The sequence below is a fragment of the Pocillopora verrucosa genome, chromosome 13, assembly GCF_036669915.1.
Source record: "Pocillopora verrucosa isolate sample1 chromosome 13, ASM3666991v2, whole genome shotgun sequence".
Lineage (NCBI taxonomy): Eukaryota > Metazoa > Cnidaria > Anthozoa > Scleractinia > Pocilloporidae > Pocillopora > Pocillopora verrucosa.
The window spans coordinates 3629602-3648353 of record NC_089324.1 but is presented as its reverse complement, the minus strand read 5'-3'; the positions used below and the strand labels follow the sequence as shown (position 1 = coordinate 3648353).

General features: G+C 35.5%; 2 protein-coding genes across 6 annotated transcripts in view; one reads left to right on the top strand and one right to left on the bottom strand.

Annotated features, from left to right (window-relative positions):
- Positions 1-8844, bottom strand: part of LOC131768347 (1-phosphatidylinositol 4,5-bisphosphate phosphodiesterase beta-1-like) — a 36784-nt gene extending 27940 nt beyond the window's left edge. For 3 of the 5 annotated variants that reach the window (XM_059084076.2, XM_059084080.2, XM_059084077.2), the window contains exons 1-5: positions 8611-8844; positions 8179-8256; positions 7842-7910; positions 1600-1826; positions 541-594 (exon numbers count right to left, since the gene is read on the bottom strand). In XM_059084076.2, the coding sequence (XP_058940059.2) occupies positions 541-594; positions 1600-1826; positions 7842-7910; positions 8179-8256; positions 8611-8703 (521 nt within the window). In that variant the 5' untranslated portion in view covers positions 8704-8844. The remainder of the gene's footprint in view (positions 1-540; positions 595-1599; positions 1827-7841; positions 7911-8178; positions 8257-8610) is intronic. The other 2 variants (XM_059084078.2, XM_059084079.2) reach the window with 1 other exon arrangement.
- An 8183-nt stretch (positions 8845-17027) lies between these two features.
- On the top strand, positions 17028-18749 carry LOC131768363 (2-amino-1-hydroxyethylphosphonate dioxygenase (glycine-forming)). Its single transcript, XM_059084100.2, has 2 exons — positions 17028-17443; positions 17955-18749. Exons 1-2 carry the CDS (start codon positions 17075-17077, stop codon positions 18165-18167), a joined length of 582 nt encoding a protein of 193 aa, XP_058940083.2. The 5' UTR covers positions 17028-17074; the 3' UTR covers positions 18168-18749.
- The last annotated feature ends 3 nt before the right edge of the window (positions 18750-18752 follow it).

Below are 18752 nucleotides of genomic sequence, written 5' to 3'. Positions count from 1 at the left end.
ATCTGATTGTTAATTCTCTCCTCTAGTTGCTACACATTTCCTAGTCAATTAGTTATGAGAATTTGTTGTTAAATCAAGATAACAACTTCCACCAGATACATTTGAGTATTCTCATTACCTGTTTGTGGGATAGTGCATGGATATTTTAGGGAGAAGTTACTTGTTAATCACTTCTAGGAGTTAAAAGGGTGAAGAAACCTAATATGCAATCACTTTTCCTTTCACTTACTAGAGCGGTAACTGGACATTTCGCACAAAAGACTTTTCGCACAAGTCTTTTAGCACAAGTTTTGGACTGTTCGCACAATTCTTAGTGGTCATTTCGCACAATAATCATAAGTGAGAAACAATATGAAAGTTTTACTGATTGACAATCTCAATACAAGATCCAACAGTGAGAACGTAGACATTTATTTACGTATTAACTTCAACTAGATCAAAATGCTCATGAACACAATCACTATTTTTACTTGAAGAAAGGAAAGGTACAAATCTGTCCTGTATTCACTAGAGCATGCTGCTTATTGTAGAGGGACTTACTTTTTTACAGGGATTTTTCCATCTCCACTTGTTTGGACACATATTTTAGAGTGGCTGTAAATCAAAATGAAATAAAAGAGATAAAAGAAGTATTTGTCAATTTTTAAGTGAAATTTGTTTTGGATGAGCATTGCCCTAAACAAAATATAAAACCAAAACAAAAAATGATCAAAATCTCATAGGAAAAAATCAAAACTCTTAACATTTAATAAATAACTATTACAAATACCATATTATTGGTCATTAATGCTATTATTACCAACATTTTCATCACTCATAAACTCCTGCAAGCCTGAGAACACTTCTCTCAGACTCTCACAAATTTCTAAGGAAAAAACTTCATTCCAGAATTGTGGACAGTCATCTTGGCAGACCCTTTTTTTTTCCAAAAAAATTTAACATTTTAAGCAATTATTTCTAAACATTTTTATCTAGTTGTTATAACAGTGACGATCAAATTAGTAAAATAAGGATAATGTAAAACATAGCTTTCAGATATAACCTGTTGCAGGAGAAGACCATGAGCATTGCTACTCCTTCATGAAGGATTTCTATACTATGTACTTATCAACTGAGTGGGAGGGCTGTGTGGAAATATTTTTGGCTTGAGATCATGGCAGAGAGCCAAATATTTTCCTGTTAGGCCTGGCAAGAACCAGTCAATAAGCACTTTATTATATGACCATTGGGCTTCCCTTGTTTTACTTTAAAAACAAGTTTTTTACTCTATTTTAGCTCACATCTGGTGGGGCCATTTTGCTTTTTCAGGCCCTACTTGTGCCATTGCATTCGGCCATCTTACAGGGAATTTCATCTAGTGCTTTTTAATAAAAGCTTTTGCTGAGCTTTAAATGTCAACATTGAATTTTTGCCAAGATTGTCTGGTACCAACTTGCACTCTTAGGATGGAGTGGGTGCAGAGAATAACTGTGAGATTTAATTTCCTTGTCCATGAAAACAAAATGATAACCTAGCCAAGGTTTAAACCATGTGTTCCACAAATTATATTTACTGACAGCTGTCACTCAAAATTACTCTTGAATCAATTTGTGGACTTACAGTTTTTCAAGGAAGGAGATAGGTGAAGCATTTATGGCCAAGAGATTGTGCGTTAAGCAAAACAAAGCATCTGCCCATTCACGTGCAGTGTTCACAGATCCAGGAGCAACAAAGTTCACATAGTAGATATCTACTAAAGTTGACCCATACACAATTGTAATAGTCTTGTCTTGTATGGAGTCTTCTTCCGATCCGCCAATTTTTAAAGAGTCTCGCAAGCTTTTATCCTGTAAATAAAAAATAAAAAAGATTACTCATAGATCCTGGGATTCCATGTTCAAATCTAGACATGAATTACGGTACTATCAATCAAGCAACAAAACTTCATAGCCAATGAGTAACTAACCAGGGACCCTTGGCAAGTAGCAAAAAATTCATTACACCCTAACATCAATATGCATTTTCTTCATACTGTTTTCTATTCACTTCTTAAGGGGGATGACTGGGAGAATTTGTTTGGCAGTCAGGCAGAAGTTCTTTATTTGGTGATCATTTCCTTTACTCTTGCAACCTTTAAATATTAAATTCAGGGGTGATTAGCTAAATTTTATATTTTCAAATATTATCAAACAAAAATGCTTCCACTTTATGATTTAGTAGTAGAATGTTTACATTAAGTAAACACAGTTCTTTAAACACTCTCTTGATAAAGGTTTGCTGAGCCTATCACATACATGTACTGTACCTATAGGGTAAATCCTGCATGACTTAACATTTGCAGAAAATAAGTGAAAAAAAATATATATTATTTTAATTGTAAGTTTGTATTTAATTATTTTCTTAAATTACAACCAACTGAAGGTAAAAATGTAGGTACGTGTAGCACAAGACTGTGCTCTCAGAGAAATTATGAAATCCAGGGTGCATACCTAGTGGATGCCTTTTATGAAAAAACTAAGATCCCCCAGTTGCAAATTACAGAAAGGTGCCAAGGGCTACTGAATGCTGCTAGAGCACAGCTGTGTAAGACCTGACAGCTTCCCACGTTGAAAGTGTTTTCATATTGAAAGTGTTTTGGTCCCCATTCATTGCAAATATCAGAAAAAAAATTTTGGCTACTAAATTTGCTACAAACTTAGAAAACTTGGCAACCAGCATTCTGTGATCATGTTAGTGTTCTCATAAAGTAAGATGGACATTTGAAAGAAAATGATCTACTTTGCCACACAAAATATTATTTTTCAGTCCACCTGCTAAAAATTTTATTTTCTGGTGCTGATAAAATGATTTTAACCCCTCCACTCCCAGGAGTGACTAAATTGAATGAGCATTTTTTTCAATACATTATTAATCCATTATCAACCAGACAGGTAATGAGAAGGTGGTAAATTATCAACAGGGGGATATTGTTAGACTTAACACCAAATTCTCAAAGCTACAATAAATTATAAGAAGGGTGTTGATGTCAGAGAGGAGAATTGATCATGAGATCTTGGGAGTGACAAGGTTAACCCTTAACCTCCCAAGATCTGATTGTCAATTCTCCCCTCTAGCTGCTACATATTTCCTCGTAAATTATTCATGGGAATTTGTGTTAAATCCAGTTATCAACATCTGTCCGATAAGTCTATATATTTTAGGGAGAATGTACATGTTAAGCACTTCTAGCAGTTTTAACCCTTTCACAAGGATTAAGTTTCCAAATGTTGAAGTTGACAGAAGAGCCTTGCTTGTTCCGCAATGTTCTCAAACTGTGGGTGGTTCTGGTTGGCTTAATTTCTGTCAAAACCATTATGTCTCACAAAGAAATTTCCTGTTTGTAAATTCTTTGCTTTAAGGCAATTACTGACACAATAAACTGATGATAGCGGAATTTGTTTTTTTTTCTTCTGATTGTCTTATACTAAAAACAGAACAGTGTCCTGTGGATAAACTAAGAAAACAAAGACAAAAGAGTTTTGCAAAACCTGACTCCAAAGTTCAGCTATTAGTGGCTAAAACAGTTAAAATGGATATTAGCAAAATTAATTTGCATTCAGTTCAAAACGGAAAAATTGTAAGTTGATAATTGCAAAAGCCATCTTTTAATCATAAGGGAACTAATGGAGATACTTACTAGTTAATTTTAGAAATAACGTTTGCATGTGCATAAGAAATACCATAAGGTCAATAATCCGATTAGGTTTAGCTTCTATCATCAAGATTAAGGTTTTTGAGAAAAACATGAAATTATTCTGAAAGGTATTTTGACAGATTCCTTTTACATGTTAATTAACACTTCAAAATCCTGAACAACAACATTTCAGAATTAGGTGTCCCTTGGGGCACAAAATTTATAAAACAGTTTCGACAAAAACATGTTTGTAGGATTATGATTGATAAGTAACAGCCAGACTGTTTTCTTTGTTCTTTTGATACATGTATATAGAACTCTCTAGTTGGGATTAAGAATTGTTTTACTCTGAAATAAATTCCAGTGTTTCATTGAAGATAATGTTTTCTATGGATGACTGATCATGTTTAAGACAAACAAAATATTTTGCTTGTGTGCAAAGATAAAGAAAGAACCCTGCAGTCAGGTTTCTTACTTAGAAGAAAATTTCTTCTGATATTTAATATCAGTTTTTGTAAGATGCTGTAAGAAGAGCAACTGAATTCTTGACAGGATTTGCTTAACTTTAGTTGTGGAGTGTATAGAAATTTATACATTCCACAACTACAAAAACCACAATTGTATTTACATGGTTCACAGTTAACACTTACAATAACAAAGATGTATCTCATACAGCACCCTTTGAAAAATTGGTAGAAAAAAAGTCTATGTTGCGCTTGAGGTAAAAAAATATAGGCTGAGCTAAAAAATGAGAAGCATTTTACTTTCAAATTTAATTCATTATACATGCTAGGAGGTAAATGTTTCATTAACAAACAGTTAAACTAGTAATCTTTTCTAGGATGGTTTGGCTTAGACATGCACTTGTTATGGAGTATAATGATTTGTCTGATGCGGATTGCATCTTTTTAATCGCATATTACCAGTGTGGACAGAAATTTAACTTGTTTGAAAAATTTGAAAAAAAAAGTTACCCGTTAGCTTTCTATAATAATTCTAAACCTTTAACCCCCAGGAGTTGCCAGCTGACTCAGGCCATTATCAAAATAATTTCAAAATAATTAATAATAATAATAATAATAACAATAATAACCATAACAATGACAACTTAGCAGTGGACATTCCACTAGCTGGCTGATCTTGTCTCATGTTTCCAGCTCAAATTGGAATTTTGAATGTTGCTTTTGTAGAGAGAGGAAAACTGGAGGACCAGAGAAAAGCCCTTGAAGCAAGGACGACTGAGAACCAACAACAAAATCAAACTTCATGCGATGACGCAGGACCAGGAATACAACCTGAGCCACAGTGGTGGGAGGTGAGCACCCCTGCCACTATACCATCCTGCTTCCGAAAGAAAAATGAAGTGAGACTCCAGCAGAAGTCTTGGTTTTCAGCCCCCACCCAAAGTGGTGGGATGGTGTGTGGTGTTAATCATCACTAGTTTCCATTTTTCACCTTATTAACTTAGAGGGGAAAACAAATTAAGTTCAGTAGAGCAAAAGCAATATAGTCACTGATTACTTCTAAAGCAGTTTTTGCTAGAATTTTGTAAAACTAAATTGAATTTAAGCAATCACAACAGCCAATCACAGCAAACATTGACATCATAAAGAGCCAATAAAACTCCAAGTTAACCCTTCAACTCCCAGGAGTGCCAAGACAGAATTTCTCCTTACAAAATCAATATGAAGTAAAAAAGAGATGTGATTAGAATAAAGAGAAATATTAGTTGGGCAATTGTTAGTTGATCCAATACCAAATTCTCTGGACTAACATCATAAGAACTGTATAGCAGACAGTAACGAGAATTACTTGTGAGATCTGGGAGTGAAAGAGTTAAGACAGGCAACCTGCTTGTGGCACGGGAAAATGCAGGTGTCCACATCAGGATTGGTGTTAGTTTTGAAACTAATTGGTGGAGTAAGAGTTTTCTGTACATATCACAAAGCAAGGTTATGCAAACCAAAAGCAATCCTGGATTGCTAATTCAATACCACATCTCCTTGGTATAAGGTTTAAACTACTTAAACCTATGTCATTGAACTGCCCTGAAATTGGCCAAACATATAATCCAAAAAGCCATATTTGGTGTTACAGGCTATGTTCTTAAAGAAAGTCTAACATCACAGATCTGCCTCCTCACACATGCTCGTAAAAGTTCAAATGAAAAAATTTTATCATTTTAATTCACTGAGAATAATTTAAGTATTACAGCATACAGTACAAAAGAAAATAATAGGAATGGTAGAAGGCTTGCCAAAGTGCTTTGAATAAAAGTAATTTGTAAATTGGAAAATACACTGTCAGAAAATACTCTGGGACTACACAGGTCCTAATAAAGTACACTTTCAAGTAAACTTTCTTGTTGCAAAGGGTTAAAAGATAAGCCAGCATTCATTACACTGCTTATTAAATATTCGATCTGTGCCAACACCAGTACAGAAATATGATTTGAAATATACTTGAAAAGTAATTCTCATTTTACTAAGAATTGAATGACAGCTTGGAGGGAACTTGTGTGATTCACCTCATGTGTAGCATTTAACTTTTAGCAGGTTTATCTTAGTGGGGTTTGATTTTAGCTTTCTTGTGGCAAGCCTTGAAACCAAGAAAATGAAATATTCATATTTCACAAAAGTCACACCTTAAGTCTTCATTTAAAATAAAATGCTTCATTGATCAGAAAAAAGATAGAACTAGTAATTAAAACCATTAGTGGTAGCAACCCCTACATGCAATCAAGAACTAGTTTGATATTTTCTAGAATTTTGTTAATAGGATGCCTTTCAGGAATAAGAGCATGTTGCGTCCTTTGAAAATAAAGGTGTCTTCCCTGGGGCTAATGTCATGTAAAAATGGCTCATTACAGCTTCTCATTAAGAACAGAACTTTTAAACTGCATAGCCTTTCTTGATGTTCAAAAGATAAACATTTCATGCTGTGAGTGTTATAATAATATTTGTTATCCATGGTTTTCCAAAAATGTAAAGAAACACGCGTTTAGCTCAATTTAATGTTCCTTGCCTTTCACAGTAGAACTTGTGCAGATATTTATACAAATATATTTTCTGAAATGTAACCAAATTAAAGGCATTGACGTCCTTTAATATCCCTTAAAATGGACCTAGCAATTTGCATATATATTGGGCAAACAAGATTTAAATATTTTGCTAGACAACAAATAATAAAGCACTTATCTGTAAGGTCAAGCTAGCTGGCCACTTAAAAATCAAAAATTTTTACTGTAACAACCGGAAAAATAAAACTATTTTTAGGTATAAGTTGCTCTGCGATCGTTTCATTGCCTTAGCTGAGGAACACGTTTCATTAATCCAAAATCAAGTCTTCAAACACATTTCAATTAAACTAAAACTTGCAAATCATGTGGAGTTTTGGAATATTCCAAAAATAATGAGCGGGTTGTTACATTTAATAAAACTATTCGGGCGTAACAGCTTTGAACTTGTAATTTTAACAGTTTCCACCATTTGAAAAGGCTGCAAGAATTATTTTTTGATAGTTCCGTCAAGATCTATTGCTAGGCGACAAAAACAAAGGCCATCCGTAAATAATTAAAAGACTGCCTGTCTGTATTTTGTTTAACACAAAAACCTGGATTCTAGAAACAAACTATATCTTGAGTCAAAACAAAAATTACTCACGACGAAAACATCACATCGGAAAACACAGTTTCCATTTGAAACCGCGTTTATGTTCGACTTAGGCGAACAAAAAGATTTTAATCAATGGATTAAGGCTTTGTATATGCGACAAAAACTACAAAGATTGAAGTGAAACCCTTCTGCGGTAGGGAAATATATGTGCAAACTGCAAAGGCTAAAAATTTGAAATTCTAATGGGCGAATAAAAAGTTGAAATTAGCATTTAAAGAATTTTCTTACAAGTGCAAGGACTCGCGGAAAGATATTGACGTAGACGAACGAGAGAGGAATTATTGTTTATTTACAAAAGTGCTCTGAAGCAGATATTATGAACAGAATTTATTCAGGTCGAGATCTTTCATGGTACATTTCTACGCGATATTGAGAAGTTTGTGGAAGTAGAGCGCGTAAAATTTAAATATATCATCGATTCACTACTATACAAATTATTAATAGCTGTAAACGCGAAAATTGTCTGCGTATTTGAATTTAGCAGGGAGTAGTTTAACTAAACCCCACAAACAAACCTTTGGAATTTTCGCCGATTTTCCTGTCCTGATATCCCGAATAGAAGTCAGCTCCAACAAATCGGTCTCCTGTAAAAAATGAAAGACTCAAGTGAACTAAGAGCAAAGTAAACTCTGCATAGCTATAAAGATATCATCATGGCAATAAATTCAGTACTTGTCATAAAAATATCACTTCGAGAACCGCCATTCGGGCGACCCTGCTCGATTTCCAAAAAAAAAATCTGAATAACCAGACGAAAAAGCTGATTGCAAGCAGCATGTGCAGACTAGAAATTTTCCTTTACTAAGCTTGTACTCGGGATACCATTGCACATGGTTTATTTAGACCGCTCACCTTATCTTCGGCTCTCCAATAGATTAAATGGGCCGCCGGGTCTACCTTCACCGTACATTGCAGTCCTACCGTAGAGTCCTGTGTGGAAAGAAAAAAGTTCCAAAAATATTTTTTAAAACGGCATCCGTCGGAGGAAGTGAAGCCCCGAGTCAATTCTTTCGACAGCGTCGGCTTCGCAACACAATTCGAGAAGCCTAACTTCCTGTGTAATAGAATGGTGATTTTCCGACCATAAAACACGAAACCAGGCAAGTCCCTAATATGCCGAGGCAGCTGGAAAGGTATCGGCTTAATGTTAGATTACTTATAGTCCTTTTTAATATTTCCCATTGAAATTGGAGATCGAAGGAACAACATTCCAAAATAAACTATAGCGTGACTAATAAAACACAATCTCTTGAACAAAGTAGACATCAAAACCTTTCAGCGCACCTCGTCCCATTTTATGAATCTTGCTCCTCGAATTAAAAAATCTGCGACCTCGGGATGTGTGAGCCTCGCCAGAACGGCTTCACCGCCCGCCATGTTTTTCGCTCAATTCAAAACACTGACGGCTTTAGCCGAATTACTGCAAGGCCAATAGTGCCCTCTGATTGGTCAAGCCGTCAAACGCCAACAATGCAGTTTGCAGAACTTCCAAACTCAGCACACAGACAGGGGTAAAAGCGACAAAATTGCTTAGGATTTCTTCATGTCGCTTCTTTTCTTGGCAATCGTGCCATTCTCCGGGCGATTGTTATTTACAAACAAAAAAAAACAGCACGTTGTTGATGAGAAAACATTTATATGCGATCGACTCTTGGCAGCGCTGGCAATGAACCAAAAACATACATGCTATAAAATATCACCAAGAGTTTGTTTACATTTGAGAAAGATGATTATTATCATCAATATAAAAGGTGGCACTAAAACATTCGACGCCAGTCTCATTTAACCACGAAAATGTACGGCTCAAAGTTTCCCTATCGCCGTTTCTTCTAGGGAAAGTCTAATTTTAAAATGTGTCGCGGAGAACACAAAAGAGCGGATAGTGGCATACAAATATAGCACCCTATTTAAAGGTTAGCGAGCAGAGGAAATTGTTCGAGTTTCGCTGATCCGGCCAAGAGCGTTTAAAATGACTTAAGTTTATACTTTCGTTAAATTTCATTAGAAATTTGATTAACAATTCAAGTCAGAATGTTGCTGTATTTTAACTGTAATAAGTACGCACAATAAGTTAAAACGTTGGGAAATAAGTTCTCTTGCTGATATGAGGAACAAAATAGGACGGATGTACTTCCTCCAGTTTCAAGTAGCTCATAGATTAATCACACTCTGAGCCGTTTGTTCCCTGATGAAAAATAACAGCTTTTGTGATAAAGCGTTCTACTCGCACGAGGTTAAAATTGATTTTCTTTTATCGGAACTTAAATACATTTAAGTCATATTTTCTGGTAAAGTGATTCGCCCCTCAGTCACTGGAAATATCGAGAAGGAATAAGAAAGATCGTTAATTGGAGTAAAATGGTTTTAAAAACTACATCTATTAGTATATTCATAAGCAGGAAAGATCGTGGGACACATAAATGCTAATTATGAAGAATACCCAGCCACTACATAATTCAAAAGAATAAAAAGAAGAAAGAAACTTGAATCATGGCGGCTCCTGAGAAAAACACCTGCTGGAAAAAAAAAAGAAGAAGAAAAAGATTGGAAACGGCTTATTATCCCCAAACTATTAAAATCTGTATATCAAACAGGCCACAAACAAAAGTTATCAATAACATCTCTGAGAAATATCACCAAACCACTTATTTGGACAAAAAACTACAAAAATTGTCAAAAAAGTGTCTTGTAATAAGTGATCTTTTTCTTATTACTTATTCAAGGAATAACAGAATGTCAAAAATGATTTTTTCAGCTAACTATTTACACCTGTTATGGCTTACTTCTTGAACTACCAATCCAAATATTCCTCAATAATCATATTTTTAATTTAATCACAAAAACTCATCCCAAAAATATCTCTTAAAATGTTATTTGAATAATATTTATATATTTTCTTCTTCTTTTTCATCTTTCTTCAGGCTATACTTAAACTCAACTTTTGACTGTAAGCAAAGAGAAACAGCTACTGCATTACTCGGCAATGTTCAATTAATTTTTTATTCTGAAATTTTTCAAAACAAAATCATGCACTCAGACATCTTTTATAACTGTAATTTACAGTACAAAAGATTATCCCTCAAGCACAATACATTTTACTTGTCAAAATAAAAGACTATATAATGTTCATATTTAAATGAAAGACATGGGTGGAAGCTATATTGAATTATTTAATTTCATTCACATGCGGACATAGGAAAAACAATTCATTTTTCTTTAAAGCAAGACATATATTCTAACAATAAAATGAATGAGGCAAAAAATAAAATTTCCATTCCCTCCTAACAATTTAAAGTGTATCTTTTCTCCTTTCACTGAGCTGCAAGACCAAAAATCATTAAAAGGTCACCAGGAGTAAAAAAAAAAATGTGACACTCCCTTCTTTGACAATGGAAACCAGGGAAAATAGGAAAATCTTTGTAAAGGAAAACAATAAAACACCAAAAAAATTTTATGAAAATGTTGACCTCAGTTTTACATTAGACCATCAAATCCAACTGATAAAACATTAAGGCTTGCTACAACACCTCAATTGCAATTTGCCGAATAGGCAACTTAGGCTGATAGTCTAGTTCCCCAAATTTTATGAAAATGTTGATCTCAGTTTTACATTAGACCATCAAATCCAACTGATAAAAACATTAAGGCTTGCTACAACACCTCAATTGCAATTTGCCAAATAGGCAACTTAGGCTGATAGTCTAGTTCCTCAAATTTTTTTTGTCTAGATGGGTGATTAAAACAGTTGCAGTGAAGAGTGCTGAGTGCTACTTAGGATTACACTGAATAATTAATTTTCTTTCAGACAGTGGTGAAGGAAATTGCATACTTTATCTATGCTGGAAGAAACAGTGACAGATTACAACCAAAATGCATTTCAATAATAACTTTGATCATTTAAATTTAAATAGAACCCACTTCAAATGAACAAAACATATGTAAGATTATCAAGTCTCTCTATTAACTTCCACACTTAGAAGTTCATTAGGAAGCAGACTCTGGAGATTTCTCCAGCTATTAAGTATCTTTCTTGAACTTAATGTAAATGACCTGTGTTATTTTTAAATTCAGACATGAAGATTATCCTCCTCATTAATTTATATTAGTATATAATGCACATGAAAATAGTACTTTTTGCACATGCTGATTGGCCAGTTTGAAAGCGATGAGCAAGTATTACTTAGAGAAGCAAAAAATTTTTTTTTTCATTTCTATGCAGTAGTATTACAACAATTATTGATGGCAACATGTAATCCATAAAAGTAGTCTGATTGTCCATGCAAGAGTAGTCTTGCTGAAGACAAACCCCCTTGGTACAAGTATGAGTCACTGATGTTTTGACAACCTTAGAGCTAAGCTTGACAACCGAAAGAGCTGTTGTAACTCAGGTGTTGTGCATGTTTGTCTTGTTTGTGAAAACTGGTTGGTCAGTTTTCCCTTTTTTTTTTGTTTTTTAAAGAAAATTCTCTGGCTACTGTGCAGAATTCTCTAGCTTAATTTTAATTTCCTGTGTAACTTTTATGTAGCATTTTATCTTTTCAGGCTTCAGTGAGATATCCTCACAAGAAACCTCCTCTCATCAGCACCTTGGACCCCCTTTCAGGGTTCCTGATCAAAATTGTCATCACAACCTGCTCTTATCCCTTTAACTCCCATGAGTGACCAAGATAGAACTTCTCCTTACAATATCAGTACAATATAAAGCAGACAAGTAATGAGAATAAAGAAAAATATCAATTAGGGAATTACAAGTTGATCAAATACCAAATTCTTTAAACTAACATCACAAGAACTGTACAGCAGACAGTAAGGTGAATTACTAATGAGATCTTGGTGGTTAAAGGGTTAACGCCAGGCACCTAAACCTGGAGTCATATACAGATATCATGACTTTTTTTAAAAAAGTCTTCTAGGACTGAGAGACAAGTGGACTTATGCCTTCTGTCTGGGAGGGCAGCTGACAACAGTAAATGGGTGGCCACCTCTCTCAAGTGTGGGAAATGCCACGGTCTGAGGATTATTTTGCTAGACTGTTCACCGAGAGGTCTAATTCTAAGACCTGGCTTGGTCATTTTGTTGTGCTCTTGCGCAACACTTTACTCTCACCAGGCCTCCTCTCCACTCAGGAGTATATAAGTGTAGTTGAGAACTCTCAAGGAAACTTTAATCCTTAAACCCGTACGAGTGACTAGTCAGCATTCCTTGAACAATGTGGAGAATAATATTAAAGGGTTAACCATTTAACTCCTAAGATTTCATTTAGTAATTCTCTTTACTGTCTGCCTTACAATTCTTGTGATGCTAATTTGGAGAATTTGGAATTGGATCAACCAATAATCCCTTAATTGATATTTTTCTTTATTCTCATTACTTGTCTGCTTGATATCATACTGATAGTGTAAGGAGAAATTCTGCCTAGATCACTTATGGGACTTAAAGAGTTAAAGGGAAGTGGGGTACAGGGAAAGTAGTGATACTTTTACTCTCTTCATGTTTCAAGAAGCGGATAAGGTGCAGACTTGACCTCTCTTTGTTTATCTTTAATGATGACACCAAACGAGTTACAAGACTCCTTAGGTGATATACTTCACCCTTTGCACCCTAACATCAGTATGCATATTCTCCATACTGTTCTTTCCACATTTCTTAACATGCTGACAAGGAGGATTTGTTTAAAAATCAAGAGCTTCTTAAGTTGGTGATCATTTCTCTCAATCTCATGACCTAAATGTGTGATTCAGGGGTGATGATGAAAGGAGAAATTGGGTGTTAATCACTTAGAGGTCAAAGGGTTACAAACAAATTTTGTCCCTGTTTGATTTCTTCAGTCATCTTTTAATTAATAGAGGGATGTAATGGGAGGTTACACAGCATGCCAAATTAACACCTTTTATGGTCTAAACTCTCATTTAAGATTGGGCTGAAAGATTTTAAAAAGTTTATAAAGGAATTTTCTATTAATTATTTTAAAGAAAACCACAATTCATGCAAGAAAATGTGTAAAGTAATTTTCAAAAGCCCATAAATTTCCAAATCTGTTCTGGGTGACAATGCACCAGACCCTTGTGCTTTTAATGCTCAAATTATAAGGGTTTTGATAAAATCCAGTTATCAGCCAATTACAACTACCTGTACAACCCCTTCCCCATCTGTTGAGCCTGCATTTAGGCTCTCCTGATTTTTAGGCACAGCTAAGGCACAGCTAAGGCACAGCTAAGGCACAGCTAAGGCACAGTTAAGGCACAGCTAAGGCACAGCTAAGGCACAGCTAAGGCACAGCTGCCCATTACAGAATCCACAGTTGTTTATGGAAAAAGTTTTATTTTAAAAAAATCATACAAATCATTTCAGTTACAGTGAAAGTGGTCACCTACAAACTTAAAAAGGATGCTAGAAATAAATTTTGGGTGCTAGAAGAAATTGTAAGACACTTTCCTTCAGAGATTTATGCAACATCTTGAGGCCTGAAGGAGCTAGCTCATGACTCCAGCAAGTGCACTAGGAATAGAAAAACCTGGGAAAACAGCATGCTGTTGTTTTTTTTGATGAGTTGGCCGCTGCTGTAGAGTCTCATATAGTCCATTTAATCCTATGATATTGCAGCTATCAAAAGAACTTAGATTTAACTCACATCAATGATATTTATTGGGTGTTTTTTTTCTACAGTGACTTAATATCAACTGATACCTCAATTCTTTGGTTTATTGTCTCTTAGTCTGTTCAATAGCAACCAAAACAATCACAGCTTGGAGCACTGAATAAGCCACAAGAAGGGTGAATCCATCAACATGGGAGAATGTAACCCAATGTTATTGTAATCCAATCCACATTCATTCACAACTTTTGCAAATGAAGAATTTCTGCAAACTTACATCTAAATGCCTCATTCTTAAATATGCATCTGTAGTTTTCCATCTCCACTGAAAATTCCTGAACATGTGCTGCCTTGCAGACTTAAAAATCACACCTCCATGTAAAAATACAATGTGTCAGAAAAAACCATTTTCACAGTTACTGTTACCATAGGTAAGTTCATAAGAATCTTGCACTCTCCACACCCAAAATTTCAACATCTTGAAATGATCTTGTACTTCCTTGTTCTCCCAACTCCAATTCACATCATTGAATTGCTTTTAACACATAAACTGAATGTGTTCTGCTGCATTTCATAAACAATTACCATGCTATTCCAGTTTCTTATGGTTGTTTAAAAAAGTCTTATTTAGCAAACAGAAAAAGTGTACCCACAGTTGGTTAAGACACAAGCTTCTAGAAAATCCCAAATCACATAAAACTCTGTTATGTTGTCAATAAGTCACCATCTTTTGTATCTTCAAGGTTTGTTGTTGTAAGTAATGCTTCCTTCTGCAATCTAACTTTGTCCATCCATGGTTTACAGATTTGAAAGCCTGCAGCAGTTAGGACCAGAACACCACCCCTGGGAAAGCATATAAATGATAGTTTAGTAATAAAATTAAGCCTATTAAGGATCAGTTAACTCTTAACATCCTAACATCAGTATGCATATTCTCCATACTGTTCTTTATTCATATCCTATGGTGCTGACAATGAGAATTTGTGTGCTGATCAAAAGCATATTTTGTTGGGTATCATTTCCTTGAAATTCTCATGACCTTAGTGTGTGATTCAGGGGTGATATTGTAAGGAGAAATTAGATGCTTGTCACTCTTAAGGGGTTAAGGGGTTAATGCAGCTATGGATTATCAGATTTGTCATTAGAAGCTGGTCAGCAGTATATTTTCTGCCAGTTGTCAGACCATTTTGCACAGGCTACTCTCTGAATTGTTAAGACAGATAGAAAATAAGTATTTTTGAACTGATTCTGAAATTAATATCTGGCTAAAAAAAATTACTTAAATATGCCCCAAAATGCTGGAAATGATGCCCCTGAGGGTTTCAAATTTCATATTTTTCTGGGTGAGCATGACCCCTGACCCCTCTAGAAGGGTGCATTGCTTTGCAACATACCTTGCTTGCTATGCAAGCATAATTCAATTTATCTGCCTACTTGGTTCACATCATACATCTACTGCACTTGCTATAAATAACCTTTTTTCCCCAAGAGAACAATTAAAATCATTTTTCAGTGATATAATCTTTATCAAGCCACCAAAGGAGATTTTAGTAGGAAGATGGTATGGCCAGAATTGAATTTTTCATTGCAGCTTCATTGGGTGAACACCATACCCAGGTGTCCCTCAAGGGACAAAGAGGATTCAGTCAGTGCTGCTAAGACAAGATTTATGTTCTTGCTAATAAATTCAGGACTGATACATGGTAAGTTTCACACTGGCTGCTCAGATTTGTATTAAATCAAATATTTCACTCCTGGAAGGGATCCTCTTGCAATCTCTCCTTATCCACCGTAAAATTAACCCTTTAGCTTGCAAGATCAAATTGTTAATTCTCCCCTCTTGCTCCTACACATTTCTTTCTAAATTAGTTACAATAATTTGTTGTTAGACCAAGATAATATCTTTAAACTGATAAGTTTGAGTATTCCCATTACCTGTTTGCTGAATAACATATAGATATTATTGGGAGAAGTTACATGTTAATCACTCTTAGGAGTTAAAGGGTTAATGTAAGTCAACAAACCTGTCAGACTGCAGAGATCTCAAGCCTCATGTATTGAGCAGGAGACTCATGCAAACAATTTTCAATGTAATGCTCTTATGCTGAAACAGTTATTTCACACATATCTCAGGTTTATGACTTAAACTGTTGATTTTGAGATAACAAACGGTTGCTTTAGTAAAGTACTTATAAAAATCAATTATCTTTGTTGATACAATATACTCCTTGTTCCCTTTGAAATTGCTTTGAATTCTTTCTAAGAGTGGAAATTCTTCTGCTGAGCCACTGTTACACTAGTATGTGACAGCAGACCAGTAAGATGTACTCTCTCCACTATTGCTCAGAATAGAGGAAAACACCTCTTAGCTAAACTTCCTATCTCTGTCCCCACCCCCAGAGGGATGAAACCCGCGACATCACAATTGACAGCTTCACGGGCAAAAATCTCACTCTTTGGCAGCAAAACAACTTGAGAGCTCTAAGCCTGTGTATATGCTTGAGTGATACCCACGTGCATGATTTAGCTAGAGGGGGTGGTCAGATGCTGAGAACTCCAGGGTCAACTAAAGTCATTCCCGTATCAATTCAAGCCAACAAAAAAGCAATCAATGCTAAGTGTTTTCGTCTATTCGCTTTGTGGCGACACCATAGAAAACAATTACGTACACCAATTTCTAAACAGATGATTTACTTTTAAAATTACAGTAGCATTCGACTGAAAAATCGCAAATTACTTACACCAGATGAAATCTCATACGCCAAAAGTTAACGAAAATAGGATTCAACTCTTGATATTAAGATTAAAACTATAGGAATTTTAGAATTTGGATGAATTTGCCAAACTGTAAACAGTCATAGTCTATAAGGACGGCAATAAGAAAAGCGTTTGCTTCCACTTATTAATGGGGAAGTTTCTTCCATATATACGTCATAAAACGGACTTACCAGACTCCGCAAAATATCGTCACAAATCGAACTCTCCGTCGCATGTAAGGATCCAAACTTCTAACTTCATCCTTCAGGTCCATTTTAGCCGGATAATTAGATAGTGCATATCGTCACCAGTCGCTCGCCTTCCAAACGAAGTCACGTGATCGCTAATGTTTTTCTTTCAACCCCAGATAACCAACCTACTAACCTCCATTGCAACATGGCTGCAGTTCGAGCAGAGGTCGTTACCAAAGAAGTCTTCGATCTGTATAGAAAATACGGAGATCAAGATTACATCGGTGAGCCAGTATCTCAAAAAGAACATATGATTCAGTGTGCCATGCTTGCCGAAAAGGAAGGGTATTCGGACGAGGTAGTGTTAGGGGTTTTCCTTCACGATATTGGTCATCTGATCGGCTTCCACAAAGCTCTTCCTTGCATGGGAGACGTTGGAACTCAAGCTCACGAAATCGTCGGGGAACAGTTTCTGAAAGATCTCGGATTCCCAGACAGTGTGACAAGTTTTGTTCGGGGTCATGTTGACGCCAAAAGATATCTCGTCTACAAATACCCATATTATCACTCTGAGGTACAAAATCAGATGGTCTATTTTAGACCGTGCTTGGCAGTCAGAAATATTGATCGAATTCTTGCAAAAATTTTCTATAAACTTATTGAGTATGTTCAATGTTTATTTAGAAATGCTAAGCGACTTTAAGAATTATTTACGGGTTCTTAATGGGCAAATATTCCGAACTTGTGCATGCCCTAAAATCGTTCGGTCGTCCACCCTTAGAAATTCTACGCTCCTGAACAGAAAACGGTCTCAGGTTGAAACAATTTTTCCATTAAAAAACCCAAAAATAACTTTAAAAGATCCTTTCAGTGGAAATTCTGCAAAAATTTGAGACTGCACTGCATGTAGTCCATTTACGACCAAGTCTCTGCTGCCGTAGTTTTGTTTCGTCACGCAATAAGCCCTCTCTCCCCTCCCTGGTGGGGGAGAGAGCGCGTTGTGTGACGAGACCAAACGATGGTGCTGCGGAAAAGTCAACCTCCGCCTTGTATTTAAAGGATTATCTCCATATTCTGTTCATCAGCTGTCTGAGGCAAGTAAACTCACGCTGATCTATCAAGGAGGACCAATGAAAGCAGACGAAGCTCAGAAGTTTGAGGAGCTGAAACATTTTGAGGCTTTGATCAAGATGAGAAATTGGGACGATCTTGGCAAAGTAAAAGGCGCACCCATTGACTCACTTGATAAATATGAGAAGATGTGTAGAAAGTTCTTGGGAACAGTTTTCATTGAATAATCGATAATAAATCATTACTTAATTTCGAGGAGGTACGTACCATTTTCCCGAAACTTTGTCTAATACTGATCTTTATATACGTGACAACAGAGTCGATACAATCGGGACGGAGCGTTTCTATGGTTTTTACACGAAAATTATTTAAACAAATCCCTCGCGAAAAAAAATTTCCATCGGGTTGAAAATGTTATAAAACGATTGGTTCATACGTCAACTGTGCGTTCATCGAGATATGAAGCACGCGGGAAGTTTGGAGAGCACGAAAGATAAGTAAGACTAGTAACTCTAGCTTCTAGAGTGCTCTCAAAACTTCCCAAGTGCTTCGTATCTCGATGAACGCACGCTGACGTATGAACCAATTGTTAAAGAGAAACAGAATTGGGCCAAATATTATTGATATTATATTAAAATATTAAGATATTATCAATTAAATCATGCATGGGTGCGTTTCATGTCACTCAAAAGTTATCAAATGTGTGTCAAAGAGATCTAGAAAAAAAAAATTCAGAAGTGCAAAATATAAAAGATTAGATAGAAAAGATATTACATAGCCTATTATATGAAAATAAATACTCAATAAAACGC